At 33.3% G+C, this 15035-nt stretch overlaps 1 protein-coding gene across 8 annotated transcripts in view; it reads right to left on the reverse strand.

The window, feature by feature from the left end:
• The window catches only part of Mms19 (MMS19 nucleotide excision repair protein), a 105672-nt gene that overhangs the window by 32855 nt on the left and 57782 nt on the right, over window positions 1-15035 (reverse strand). For all 8 annotated transcript variants that reach the window (XR_013015698.1, XM_076461041.1, XM_076461040.1 and 5 more), the window contains 4 exons: window positions 10647-10724; window positions 8546-8635; window positions 4386-4425; window positions 3853-4007 (listed from right to left, as the gene is read on the reverse strand). Coding sequence is in view for 7 of the 8 variants with exons in the window: in XM_076461041.1 (XP_076317156.1) it covers window positions 3853-4007; window positions 4386-4425; window positions 8546-8635; window positions 10647-10724 (363 nt within the window). In the remaining variant the exon portion in view is untranslated. The remainder of the gene's footprint in view (window positions 1-3852; window positions 4008-4385; window positions 4426-8545; window positions 8636-10646; window positions 10725-15035) is intronic.

Here is a 15035-nt window from a genome sequence, read left to right on the forward strand (position 1 = left end):
ATAATGCTTAAAGTGTTGCAGAATGTAAGAATACTCAACTGACCAGTATCTCACGGGCTGAGCATAAGTGTGTAGTGTAGTCATGCCATTCTAGTAAGTGAAATACTTACATAATATACTTACCATAAAAATCAGATATAGGAAAAAGTATCCCAAACCACTGTCCTGAAGAGAACCTAACATCCATCTGGTTGAATTAAACCATTCAGAATGGCCTGGTTATTAACTTAGTGGGGTGTCCTATATTATAATACTAAGTAACACTACAACCCTACTTCACACAGTGGCAAGTCCAGTCAGTTTAATTAAAGTTCAACTGCATCACTTTATAAGGAACTCTCCATATTTACTTCCTGAGAGGCTTGGAATCAGGAAGAAACTTGTATGGGCAAGAAGATGGGAGAGAGATGCTTGGATCATGTTATAATTGGTTATTTGTTTTCATAAGTGTACAATGGCCTGGAAGATAGATTATACAGACACCACTAAAATAGTCATACAGAAAACTCCAACTCAGAAGTGGACACTTAGGCTGGATGAACCTAATACAGTTTGTTATCTCTCATTACTATGGAACAACACCTGTTACTCGATGGTTTCAACTGTCTCCATATTATAAAACAAATTAAAAAAAAGGTGGTTGTGGAACCTAAATAATAAAATAAAAAGAGACAACTCACCTTCAGAGCCACTATAAACAGTGGAGATTGGCAACTGGAGAGAAAAAAGGCATTATGAGGTGCATAATTCATTAATTACCAGTGTCTCCAGTCCCCATTACAATAATAGATGACTCAAGAGAAGGAGTGCTAAAAATGTTTGGAGATGTCAGCTATTTCATGAAAGTAATGTTGTGATGGTGCATTTTCATAAGATATGTAGAAGTTGGGATTTTATTTTTGGTATTAACTAGAAATAAAATGAACCAGGTATTGTGATGCTACATAGGCCATTAGATGACCTTGAAGAAAATTGTACAAAACCAGTGTGATGTTAGATTAAACAATAGGAACAGAGAAAATTCAAACAGAAGAAAATTCAAGTGAAAGTTTAAAATTTAGTATAATTCTTTCATTTAAAACAGAAAATTATCGTAAGAAATTCAGAAATATTATGGAAAGATCAAAACAGTAAATGCAAAATATTCTGATAAATATTATGAAAAACACATCTGAAAACAAACATTGTCAAAGAAAGTATGAACCTAAGTTAAAATAGGCATTATTGAACATGGAGGATGTGTTACTCTTCTGTTAGGAGAGTCTAGTGATGATCACATTATCAGCAGTGTGCATGAGGTATTAAATCTTGCTGTAACAGATGCAATTTTAAGAAATAAAAAAAAGTAATGTCTGAAAACTTAATACAGAAAGTGCTTCATCATTTCTGTCTTTGTAGAAGGATTTAATGACTAAAATATGTAGTAGGAAGTGTATAAAAATGTTAAGACAAAGAAAAGAAACTAATCCAACTACACTTTTTAAAATCATTGATCAAATAAACCCTTATGAAGATGAAAGTGTCTGAGAAGCACGTTAGGCATATAATGTTTTATGGGTTTAAAAAAACAATAATGCAGCAGAAACTACATGAAACATTTAAAGTGTTTATTGTGCAGAGTCTCTCAAGGAAATAAAATGTCGAAGGTGTTTTCAAAAGTTCAGATCAGGTGACTACAGCTTAAGGTTCAGGTCGCTCTTCTGAGTTCAGTGATGACGTGTTGCTGGTTGCACTTGATGAAATTGTACTGTAACAGTTGAAGAACTAGCACAGAAGCTAAATTCAACCCACCATTCAACAGTTCACTGTCATCTGCAACAGCCTGGAAAGATGTCAAACGTGGAAAATGAGTCCCCCATGATTTGACAGAAGCAAACCTTAAAGCAAGAGTGAACATTTGCACTTCTCTGCACTCTCATGAACGTAACTCACATGATGATGGTGTTTTCAAAAGTTCAGATCAGGTGACTACAGCTTAAGGTTCAGGTCGCTCTTCTGAGTTCAGTGATGACGTGTTGCTGGTTGCACTTGATGAAATTGTACTGTAACAGTTGAAGAACTAGCACAGAAGCTAAATTCAACCCACCATTCAACAGTTCACTGTCATCTGCAACAGCTTGGAAAGATGTCAAACGTGGAAAATGAGTCCCCCATGATTTGACAGAAGCAAACCTTAAAGCAAGAGTGAACATTTGCACTTCTCTGCACTCTCCTGAACGTAACTCACATGATGATGGTGTTTTCAAAAGTTCAGATCAGGTGACTACAGCTTAAGGTTCAAGTCGCTCTTCTGAGTTCAGTGATGACGTGTTGCTGGTTACACTTGATGAAATTGTACTGTAACAGTTGAAGAACTAGCACAGAAGCTAAATTCAACCCATTCAACAGTTCACTATCATCTGCAACAGCTTGGAAAGATGTCAAACGTGGAAAATGAGTCCCCCATGATTTGACAGAAGCGAACCTTAAAGCAAGAGTGAGCATTTGCACTTCTCTGCACTCTCGTGAACGTAACTCACCTTTTTTGGACAGGTTAGTGACTGGAGATAAAAAATAGATATACTATAAAAATGTTAAATGTTGCAGACAATGACAGTGCAAGTAAACTGACTAAACCAAGTCCAAAATGGACCTCCATCTTAGGAAATTCTTGTTAAGCGTTTGGTGGAACATTGTTGGTGTGATCCACTTTGAGTTGCTGCCACTCAATGTAACAATTACATCAGACTTCTATTTTCAACAGTTACAGCACTTGAATGTTGCACTGAAAGAAAAGAGGCCTGCTTTGACCAATCAAAAAGATGATGTGTTACACCAGGATAGAAGATTGAAGAGCTAGACTGTGAAAAACATCCACATCTACCTTATTTTCCAGACCTTGCCACATCTGATAATCATCTATTCTGCAATTTGCAGAAGTATCTTGATGGAAAAAGAGCTAGTAACACACAAATATGTCAAAAAAAATTACCCTCTCTAAATTCTTTTCCTTCAAACCCTAAGAATGTTTTGAAGTGGCATTCAGAAGCTTGTGAATTATTTGCAGGAAGTAATTAATAATAATGGAACATACATTATTAATTAAATAACATTACAAGGGTTTAAAATCCTTTCTCTTTCTGTGAACCTAAAATCAGACATTACTTAAGGGATGACCTGATATATATGTGTTATGTATTGTATGTGTTCCAATATTGAACTGGAATAAAACCACTATTACTAAAAGTAAACAAGTGTATACATATCAATTTTACTGAAGGATTTATAACAGTACTAATTTCTTTTGTAAATTTTTATTAATTAGCAATTAATTTAAGAGCACATAAATATCTATTCATGATAAGTGTTCAACATGGCTTCCATTAGTGATCATCAGTATCTTCAACATTCCATACGCTATTTTTAATACGAAAGTACAGTTTTTACTAGTGCTTATAATTTGTTTATTTATGTAAGTAAAATAGCATTCCACACTATAAAAACTATTATGAAGTCTAACTGTTTTTAAATTATAGCTTATATCCTTAAAACACTGAATTTAAATTCAAGTGGTGTAGGGAGGTGGATGGATGATTGTTTGGATATCTTCTGAACCAAGTGTACAAATGGTGTCATTGGCTACAGACAAACGTGAGGTGTTAGCCTTTATTAGAACACAAATCACAATTATTTATCACATGTATTTCTGACATTTTTCAACTAATAAAGTTGTTCAATAATACAAGATTCATATCTGTTTGATTCATATTTACATCAGTTCTTCATATACCTCAAAACACAGAGAATAATGATTAAAACCCAAAAATTAATGGGATCCACACAACATTACAGGATACTTTACAAGCTACACACCTGGGGAGAAAGAGTATACTGTTGTAGAAGGAGTGGTATGACACGAGGCACAATTTTACTGAAAGCAATATAAGAAGACTGAGCCACAGCCTTCAACAGCTTAGAACTGGAACAGATGAGATTGGCCTCCCTATCTATCAGCAAGCGTTCACATTCTGGTTAAAGAAAGATTCATCACTGACAAAATTATCATTCAACTTCACAGAATAAAAGGTTTAAAAATTTTTGGAAGTATTTAAACAATCTTTTGAAGATAGAATGACAAAGATGTATAACCATTAAATCATTAATGAGTTGATCAAATCATGAGTGAAACAGAAGCAAAAAAAAACTAAAATAAAATGAAAAGCAGAAATTTCACCATTTTCTGATTAGCAGTAAACAGAAAATCAATATTTAAATGGAATGCATACGCCCATTTTCAAAACAGAGCAGTATTTTCAGACAAATTTAGAAACAATTATTAATTTCAAATACATAAACAACTTTTATAGTTATATATCGGTTTTTATAAGTTCATAACATTTACCTACCTTTCCAAATATCTTCTAGGAATTCAGCAACCAGGATTAACTTCAGGAAAAAAAAAACCAACAATTTTCTTAAATGATGAGTAAGGCAATACTGAAGCTAAACATAAAATACACTTTATTTGAAACCAGAAACTGAGATGAATGATTCAAGTTTTGCATTTTAAGTTTAAGGTTCTCTAAGATTCCATTAACTCACAGTTTGTAGCCATGAAAACTGCAGATTCAAGGGCTTTCATTGAACAAGCTAGATGAATGATGATGAAGATCATCAACAGGTTAATGTTGAAACAAAGCATCTATGGTGATGCACATCACCAACAACAGTGCTGTGTTAAAATTAAGAAAGCACTGCTTTTGAAATAGGCAGACAGAGTACGTTGCCATAATCTAATATTGATACAGAGTTCAGATGGAACCAATACTGTCACTGACCATCACTATACTTGTAGTTTGCTCTATGATACATATTATAATTTATCTCAAACTAGTCTCTGATATAAAGTTACATATACTAAAGTATTACAACTCAAATAAAGAGAAATTTTAATCTAGTAGTTAATTAAATGTTAATATGTATCAAATTTATGATGTTTGCCAATAAGACTGATACATACAATTTTATTTCTTAACATAAATATGTTTTAATATACAAACAACAATACAATTTATTATAATGGTTATTACAAATAATTTCTGTACAAAAGTTTTATAAACTTCCAAATAATACTGAGTCTTCTACATGGTTAAAAACTGAATATTTTATTGACAGTTCATAATGAGTAAATTAATTCTATGTTGATACACAGGTACAATTAAAATGACAAGAAGAACATTAATATGTATTTATCATAGTTATAGCTTCTGAGGTTAATAATATACTAACTGCAGCAAACCAGTCTCTTGGTGTGTCGATTTATAAACTTTAAGTGAGGGTCTTGAAAAGTTCAGTTGGCAACAATGTAAAACATTTACTGTTGATACTTACACTTGAGAATCTTCTACAATTTTAGAGAACAGGCTGGACTCTTACAATAAACATTTAACACTTTAAGTTACATGCATTTATGAACATATATATATATTTAACTAAAACCAAAATCGATATTAAATTCAATACATAATAGTACATACGTTACATGTATAACATAAAAACATATTTTTCTAAATATTTATTTCTATGTAGGCTATTGCAGAGGATAATTTATCAAAGTACCACAGTATCATTTTGTCTACTTATAACATCATATACACATACCAAACCTTATCAAGTGTTCTTGTGATGACTGCTTACAGTGCACTATTTTATAGAAACCCAGTTTGATGAATGTGTAAATGGCCCGCTGATCAAAATTTCAATCTATAGCCTATTATAAGAATACATTTATGTTGGTGTCTGTTGAGACTCAAGGTGACCCACAATGTACACTTATAGTTTTGAGTTGCATATTGCAGTATTGTGATAATCTCATGATATATTGGTTGATAGTGACTTGAATAAGAGTATAATACAACTTTGGCATTTTTTGATATGCATTAGTATAAAGATTGGTTTGATACTACTTACTTGTATTCTGAAAAATATTGTAATTTCTTGATTTGTCAACATATGCCCTCTAGAATACAAATATTTTTATGTTGTTCACATTACATTCTAATCCTGATAAAAGTTGATGAATCTGGTTTTTGGAATTTCAATCCAGAGCTTACTATCATTGTAATTTTGTGCTGCAGTCCAGTAAAAACTCAGGTGTTTCACTACACAAGTTTTCAAAGGTGTGCTGATGAGGGTTATCTCAAAATAGGCCAAATGATGTATTCACTAAGAAACAAAGAAAACACTATTTACTCGATTCGTATGTGCTAACTCTACCACTAAGATAGAAAAGAATAATGCTCACTTATAAGTATTCTTACTATAAGCTAGAAATCTCGAGTTCAAGTCTAAAAGTCTCTTTTCACTTATTGGCTTTTTATGTAAAATTTAATTTTAAATGTGAACCTTTTGATGCATAGAAGTTAATAGCCTGGATGATATTTCTTTTGTGTTGAATTTCCTCTGAATTTAAAACATCACTAACAAATTTAATATTATCATCTCTGGTCACAGGACTAACTGAAGTAAACCTTAAGGATTTCATGTAAGTTTTACTAGTTAATTTAGTATTTGTTTAATGTTATTTCACCTATTCTTTAAAGGCTGTACACATTAATACTACTAAGGAATGGACAAAATAACTAGCATTTACAGACCAATGTAAAATTTTATTATGGAAAAAAACAAATAATAAGATTCACTTATTTCTGTGAATAAAAAGAAAAACATTCCAAAATATAACTGTATAATAATATAGATTGATAAATTATTACATAGGGAAAAAGGCTCCAGGTAGAATTACTTCTAAATAAATCAGCATCAAATAAAGTACACATAACAGACACAAAATATATTACAAATGGCAATATCATATAACTAAAGTAGAAAAGCAAATGAAAAATAAAAAGAGTGCTTCTAGCATAATTTATGAAGTAACTAATATGGACAAATCATACAACATAAAACTGTACATATTAATTATCTCAGTTTTTAATCTAAAAATGGATTATTTCTAGATCATAATAATGTTAATGAGGAATTGTGACATTCAGGGATAAAACTGAAAATCACCCACTGTGGAACATGGATTGCTTGCCATTACAGTACATTTAATATTAAAGAGCTACAGGAGGAGAAAGAGATGTTTGGTTAACCCCATTAGATAACTTCACTTAAGGTCATTCTGCTTTGAATACTTGTACAATAAAACAAATAAAGTCTTGTATATTTAATTCAAGTTCCAAACTAATCTTTGAGTAGCCAAATGCCAAAAAAAAAGGAGAGCAAGAACAGATACAGATGTTTCACTACAAAAACAAAGGAAACACTTTACTTATAAAAAGACACAGGATGACTAATGATTCTATTTTACTTAGTTTTTTTGTGGTTGTTATTACAACAATGGGTACAAAACAGCCTCACTAAACAGAGGCACTTCTCGGCTCAACTGAATAATAAAGCAAATGCCAAGTAAAGTGTTATTACTATGTTTCAAGTTTTGTAAGACTTCCCAAATGGCCTCACCATGCATATCAGAATACTGATCTCATTTACTTAAAAAAAAACACAAAAAAACTTTATTTTTATTTATTTTTCTTATTTCTGCATATGTATAGTCTACCACACAGTACAAGAAAAGAATGAATGAATGAATTATCCAGTATACTGACAATATGTATAATCAAAATTAGTATTTGTTCATATGTGGTAACCTAATAATGAGATGAAATATTATTGGGCGATGTACAAGTCTTGTTTACTTCTAATGTATATGTACAGACAAAGTGCATTAAAATTGAAAAAAAGAAAACCTGAATAATTATTTTAAATTTCTGGGTTAGGTATGTACTGCTAACTAAATGACATTAAACACTAATTCATATAAAAAATTTAATTAAATCAAATTTTTACCAGATATTAATAACATGTTACATTGTTTTTACTTAAATTAATTATGCAATCAAATAAATGAAATCATAGATGTTATAGCCACCACATCAATTTTGTAGTAGTACTGAAAATGAGCATTAACACAAACATATCCAGTAAGCTAAACAAGTGTTAAATAGCACAGTTTGTGTGTAATATGGATTATTTGTAAATAAAATGTGTTTAACATTGCAGTATCAGAGAAAGAGCTAATAAAAGTTTTTGACAATGTGCAGTCAAGTGTGTGATCACATATCTTAAATGATGGTTTAATTCTGTTCTTAACAACTACACCGTTTTACATTTAGAACTGATGCTTAATATAGCCAAAAGTTATAAAGAAATATACACACACACACACACACACACACACACAGAAATACATATACACGATCAATAAATAATACAAATGTATTATATGATTTGAACACAATAAATTACTTTTATGTTCTACCTCAACCAAGGATGATGATTGTTTATTAAAAGGTCATGAAAATTGTTTCACATTATGTATGATAAAGTATGTATGCTGTAATATTAACAAAGAAAATACAAATCATAATAGTTTTTCACATCATATGTTTCAAAAATGACTTATATCTGTTCTTGCACTAATATTATCAGTATGTTCTTGTACCTCAGTTTCTGATGAAGTTATTGTTCTTATAACAATGCTTAAGGCAATTAAAGCTGCACTCTCCACATCTTCATCCCTCCTATCTATCACCTACAAGTAAAAAATATTTACTATTTTCTACAATAAGAAATTGTACAATATTTATATATATATATATATTTGTAATAACTATAAGAATTTAAAAATAAACTGCTAACTAGAATATTCAGTAATTTGTATTCCTATCTAAGTGAGTAACATTCAATGCTAAGTTTGATTACTAGCTTCTTTTAATTGTCAGTAAATAATGAAGCAAATATTAATGGAGATTTTTTCAGACAAGACCTTGATTTATTTAGATTTGATAAATATTCACAAGACTAGGGAGTGACGACTGAAAAATGAATTATCATACAAAACTGTTTTATCTCTAATGCAAACTTTTATTTTTAACCCAAAATGCTTTAGAGTGAATCTGTAAAAATATGGAATTTTTATTAATTGATATATTTCATTCAGATACTATTTTGGTGTAAAAAAGAAGGCAAAAACTTGTAGGTTTATAAGTACAGATAACAATTATTCCTGAACAAGAATATTTACCTCTGCAAGGATAAAATAAATGAAAAACATAACAAAATAGCTGCTTCTTTTTACATGAAAAGAGTGATTTTAAAATGACATCACTATGTATAATTTGTCAAGATCTCTACACAAGCTTTTCCTTTGGTTATGGATTTTCTTATACAATCTAAGTTGATTTGACAGATTATTACCATACAATAAACAAGCCTTAAAAATTTTTAAAAGCATGGTTAATAAGACACAAGGCTAAGCAATAGCTAGTTAAATTTTCATTACTTTATGTGGTAAAATTGTTGCAAAAACATAATTCAGTCTTTACTCACATAGTACAACAAGCATAATATTTCAACTTATACTTATTTGCTGCTGAAAGAAAAATGAATATTTAATAAGAAATGAAAAATGCTAGGTCTAAATTTCTGTTCACACAAAATCAAAATATTATTTGAAGAATTTTTAAGAGAAAAAGCATTTTGATAACACCATACAATTAGTTTCATAACTATTAAGTAAACATTTATTGTGTAACTATTTTCAATTTTCAAAGAAAATACATAATTAAATAATTTTAACTTCAGTGAACAGAAAATATATAATCTTACTTTCAGATATACTGGAACTAATATATCATTGACAAGCTGTAAAGGGAGTTTCAAAACAGTTTTACTTTTAAATTAATATGTTAATCTTAATTTGTCTTTAAAGGATTTCCTTCAAATGCTTGAATCTATATTTTCCTGCATATAATTGAAACTGAGTTACGTTTCCTTTTCTTGCCCTTTTAGGCACAAATACTTAAAAACTGGTTTATCAGTAAAAAATATTCTATACTTAAGTCTATAAGGTGAAAAAAAATATGGCTTAGTATAAAACATAACACAAATATTAGTGGAATTATATATTCAATATGTTAGATAAGTCTAATGACTGATGCATTTGTGTCTTCTGAATATATATGTATATATTTTAAAATAAACCATAAGTAGGAAAACTTATTATGCTTAAAATGTTATAAAAAACACACTAAAAGTTTAAAAGGCTGAATGCAGATTTAGTTCATTATTTTATTTTAAATACTAGATTTGACAAAAATTACATAAAGGAAAAGAAATCATATCTATATACACTACAAGGTTGGTGAAATTTCATTACAATTCTTATATTTTTACACCAGAAGATGATAAATGAAAAATGTATCCTCAAATTTAGTTTTGAAGTATGCATAAAATGATAAAAGGTGTTTTTTTAGTTTTAGGCACACTGTGTATTATTGTTGCTGTAAAATTACTGTTAATACAAAAGATATTTAAAATGAAACCTTTTTCATCTAATGATTACTTGGTCACATTTATTAAGAATTTAAAATGGGAAACAAAGGAAACATACTGCAATATGGAAAACAATTATTGAAAAGAAAAAATATACTGTTTAAGTAACAGACTGGTTGGCTGTGATGTATGCACAATTAAATACAGTTTCAAGAATAACTTTGTTTCTCTTCAATATATTAAAGGTTAGGTTTTATGCCTTTTCTTACCTCTTTACGTATTCCAGACCAAATAGCAGAAAGGTAGGGTTTCAAGTCTTCAACTGTATAATGCTCACAGCATGCTGCCTACATGTGATATTATAAACCATAGTTCTTCAGATCATTTAAGTTAACACATCTAACTACTATATCCTGTACACAATAAAAAATGCAAATACATACACAAATTTAGTAACAAGAAAGACACATTTAACATGTAAAAAATTAACTCATTTATTTTAGTTTAATGCTGAATAGATGAACAATGGTAGCAATAATGAGCATTTGACACGTGTGTACAGTAACAAACAATCTTTAAACATTTTGGAATATAAATATTCCATCTTCAACAAGCTATGGTGAACAGAGAAAAATATTAGGTACACACATTTTTAAAGTTCAAACATTTTATAGAGTAATTAAAATACAGTTTAAAAACTGCAATAAATTACACGACAAATAAGAAGAAAGATTAGGATAAAGTAACAATATTATACACGTTATTCAGAACACAATTGTTAATTGTAGTGAAGCTGTGTTATTATTTAAAGTTAAGAGTTCATTTATAATAGATAAACTTTTTTTTTTAATAACTTAAAGTTAAGTATTGGATGATCCAGATGAAATGATGTAGTGGTCATTGTTTCACTAAGTTTGTGAATTGTAGATTCGAGCACCTTTGACAGTTTTTTTTTTTTTATCAATTGTGCTTGATACTCCCACATAAACGTTTGTAGGCTTGCAAGTGTAATTGATGTATAGTTTTTGCAATGTAAGTGGCATTACAACCACCAGATGTATTTCACGAGCAGACCATTTTTGAAAAAGTAACCATTTGGAACATTCTCCAGTTCATTCTTTCGAAGTATATACTTAAATAGCGAAGAGATCTACAAATCCTTTTATTGCTTGGCAGTCAATTTACTTCTAGTAAATTGAACTTCACCAGCTGAATCAGATCCCTTATACTGATCAATATCACTCACCAATGAATTGTCAGCAGGACAATTATTCACAAGATCCTTGTCAGGTCCAATAAATAACTAAGATAAATCTACCATGTTGTCCTCTAAATATATGTCTATCATTTGTTTTAGGCTTAATTCTTTAGCCTGAGGTCAAGTCACAACTCACAAGGGAAACACATCAGGATTCTCCTCCATATCACCATCATCCTTAGATGAAACAGTGACTGGCTAGCTAACCATCTTGAGCTTGCTATTAACTATTCCCCCAGCTAAATTGTTTTACAACAATAATAATACACCCTTAACTGGCACAGCAGGTCTCACTTCAACCACAACTGGTCCCAAAACTAGGTCTGATGCTAAATAAATATTATAAAGATGAACACTAACAAAGCCACTCTCAATAATAAACACACCAGTGGCAGAACTTGAATCTAAGGGCAATATACCTTCTAACAACAATTGAGTCACCCCAGTAAAAGATCAAATACGTATCAGTATGGGGTTGGCAGTGTCATTTATCAAAGACCTAAAATCAGCAGTAAACACAAAAGGTCTAAATTCCTTCCTAACTATTCAACCTTTCTACCAGTGTCCAAATAAACAACATCAGGTGATCTGGTGAAACTATGTCTATATGTGGACACAAATGCACTGGATGTTGCCTCCTTTCTTTTTCCAAATACCAACAATTGGACATAACATGATCAGAATTTTTTTACCAGCTAGAGAAGCTGGTATTTGAAATGAATTCTCAATTTCAGTGCATTAAACAGATACAGGTTTTTGCTGAGATGGTATGAATTTCTTTTTATAAAAAGTAGTTTTAAGTGTGAAATTATAACCATCAGAAAGAGCAGCTGCTTCCTGTTGTGTTTCAACTTTCTTTTCAGGTCATCAGTTTTGGAGTTATCATTTGTACAGCTTTAAATTTCTCAATTAAACATAATTGTCTTAGTTTGTTAAAACTATTGCTAATGTGCGAAAAGTAACCATCATACAGTGTTATGCTCCAACAAACGCTGCAGAGATGGAAGACAAAGAGACTTTCTACGAGCAAGTCCAAGCCATCATGGACAAAGCACCAAAAAGAGATCTGAAGATCCTCATGGGAGACATGAATGCAAAAGTGGGAGCAGACAACACCAACAGAGAAATGATCACGGGCAGGCATGGCACTGGACAGCAGAATAAGAATGGCGAACTTTTCATGGAGTTCTGCACCTTCAATGACCTGGTCATTGAAAGCACCATCTTTCCCCATAAGACCAACCACAAGACCACCTGGACTTCCCCTGATGGTAAGACTGAGAATCAGATCAACCACATTACCATCGGCCGAAAGTGGAGAAGGAACCAGCAAGACGTCAGGGTAAAGCGGGGAGCAGATGCAGCATCAGACCACCACCTCCTTGTTGCTGTCCTCAAGACCAAGCTGAGAGTCCACAAAGACTGGGCAGGAAGACCATCACACAAGTTCAACATGCACAGCCTGAAAGAGAGGGGGAAAACAGAAGAATTCAAGCTGGAATTAAGGAACAGGTTCAGCCTGCTTTCCCAGCTGCCAGAAGAAACAATAGAAGAACAGTGGCACAGCCTGCACGACACCTGGAAGACAACATGCCAAACAGTCCTGGGGAAGAAAACAAGGAAATACAAAGAGTGGTTGACAACAGAAACATGGACACTGATCACCGAGAGAAGAGAACTAAAAGACCAGATCAACCAGACTCAAGACCAAGAAGAAAAGCAGGAATTGCAAACACGCTACTGGGAAAAGAATTGGGAAGTGAAGAGAAGTGCAAGAAAAGACAAGAGAAACTTTATTGAGAATCTGACCCAAGAAGCAGAGACTGCAGCGGGCCAAAGAAACATGAAGAGGTTGTATGAGATTACAAGGACCCTCTCTGGGAAAAACAGCAAACCCAGCTGCCCCATTAAAGACCAGAATGGCTGTACCATCACAGGGGAAGAGCAAGATGGGCGGAACGCTTTAAGGAAACACTCAACAGACCAGCACCGTCTATTCCACCGGATATCCCACTACCTACTGAACTCCTCGATATCAACACCGGCCCCCCTACCAAGAATGAGATCACCAAGGCCATCAAGTCTCTCAAGTCAGGCAAAGCAGCAGGCCCCGATGGTATACCACCTGAAGCGCTGAAGGCTGACATCCAGACTTCAACTGACATGCTGCACCCACTCCTACACAAGATCTGGGAGCAAGCAAGAGTCCCAAAAGACTGGAAGAAAGGCCATCTTGTGAAGCTGACAAAGAATGGGGACTTGTCATCCTGCAACAACTGGAGAGGTATCATGCTGCTGTCCGTACCAGGGAAAGTACTGGCAAGAATCATCCTAGAGAGACTGAAGACGGCACTGTACAAGACACTTCGAGATGAACAGGCAGTTTTCCGGCAAGATAGATCATGCACAGACCACATTGCCACATTGCGCATCATCATCAAACAGTCCCTGGAATGGCAGAGCCCTCTGTACTTAGTCTTCGTCGACTTTCAGAAGGCGTTTGATAGTGTCGAAAGAAACATTACCTGGAGACTGATGCAGCACTATGGCTTTCCACCAAAGTTCATCACCATCATCCAACAATTGTATGAAGATGCCACCTGCCAAGTCATCCATGATGGAAAGCTGACGGAACCCTTCTCAGTGCAAGCTGGCGTTCATCAAGGATGTCTACTGTCGCCGACAATCTTCCTGCTGGTGGTTGACTGGATAATGCGACAAGCCGTGGCAGGCAGGAGAACTGGTTTACAGTGGACCTTCACGAAGCAGCTGGAAGATCCGGACTTCGCAGATGATATCAGCCTTCTCTCCCACAAACAACAAGATGTGCAGGAGAAACTGAGCCGGGTTGCAGAAGAAGCGGAGAAGACTGGCCTCCAAATCAACATCGGGAAGATGGAGGTCATGAGGGTAAACAACAGCCAGCAAGACCCAGTGCGACTACACCAAGAAGGCATCAAGGAAGTTGACAAGTTTGTCTATGTAGTAAGCGTCGTCGGCAAAGATGGGTGGACAGATGAGGACATCAAGTGCCAAATAAATAAAGCCCGACACACCTTCAATATTCTGCGGCCCATCTGGAGATCAACATCCCTCTCACTCCACAACAAGATCCGGATCTTCAATACCAATGTCAAGTCGGTACTACTTTATGGCTCAGAAACCTGGTGGGTAACCCAGACCAATACTCACAAACTCCAGACATTTATCATTAGATGTCTCAGGAACATCCTGAATATCAGGTGGCCAGAAGTTGTCTCCAACGACCAACTGTGGGACAGGACCAGACAAGCCCCAATCGAGAATGACATCAAGAAACGGAAATGGGGATGGATCGGCCACACGTTGCACAAGCCTGCTTCTAGTGTCACCAGGCAGGCCCTTGACTGGAATCCACAAG

This window comes from Tachypleus tridentatus, chromosome 10 (assembly GCF_004210375.1).
Source record: "Tachypleus tridentatus isolate NWPU-2018 chromosome 10, ASM421037v1, whole genome shotgun sequence".
Classification (NCBI taxonomy): Eukaryota; Metazoa; Arthropoda; class Merostomata; order Xiphosura; family Limulidae; genus Tachypleus; species Tachypleus tridentatus.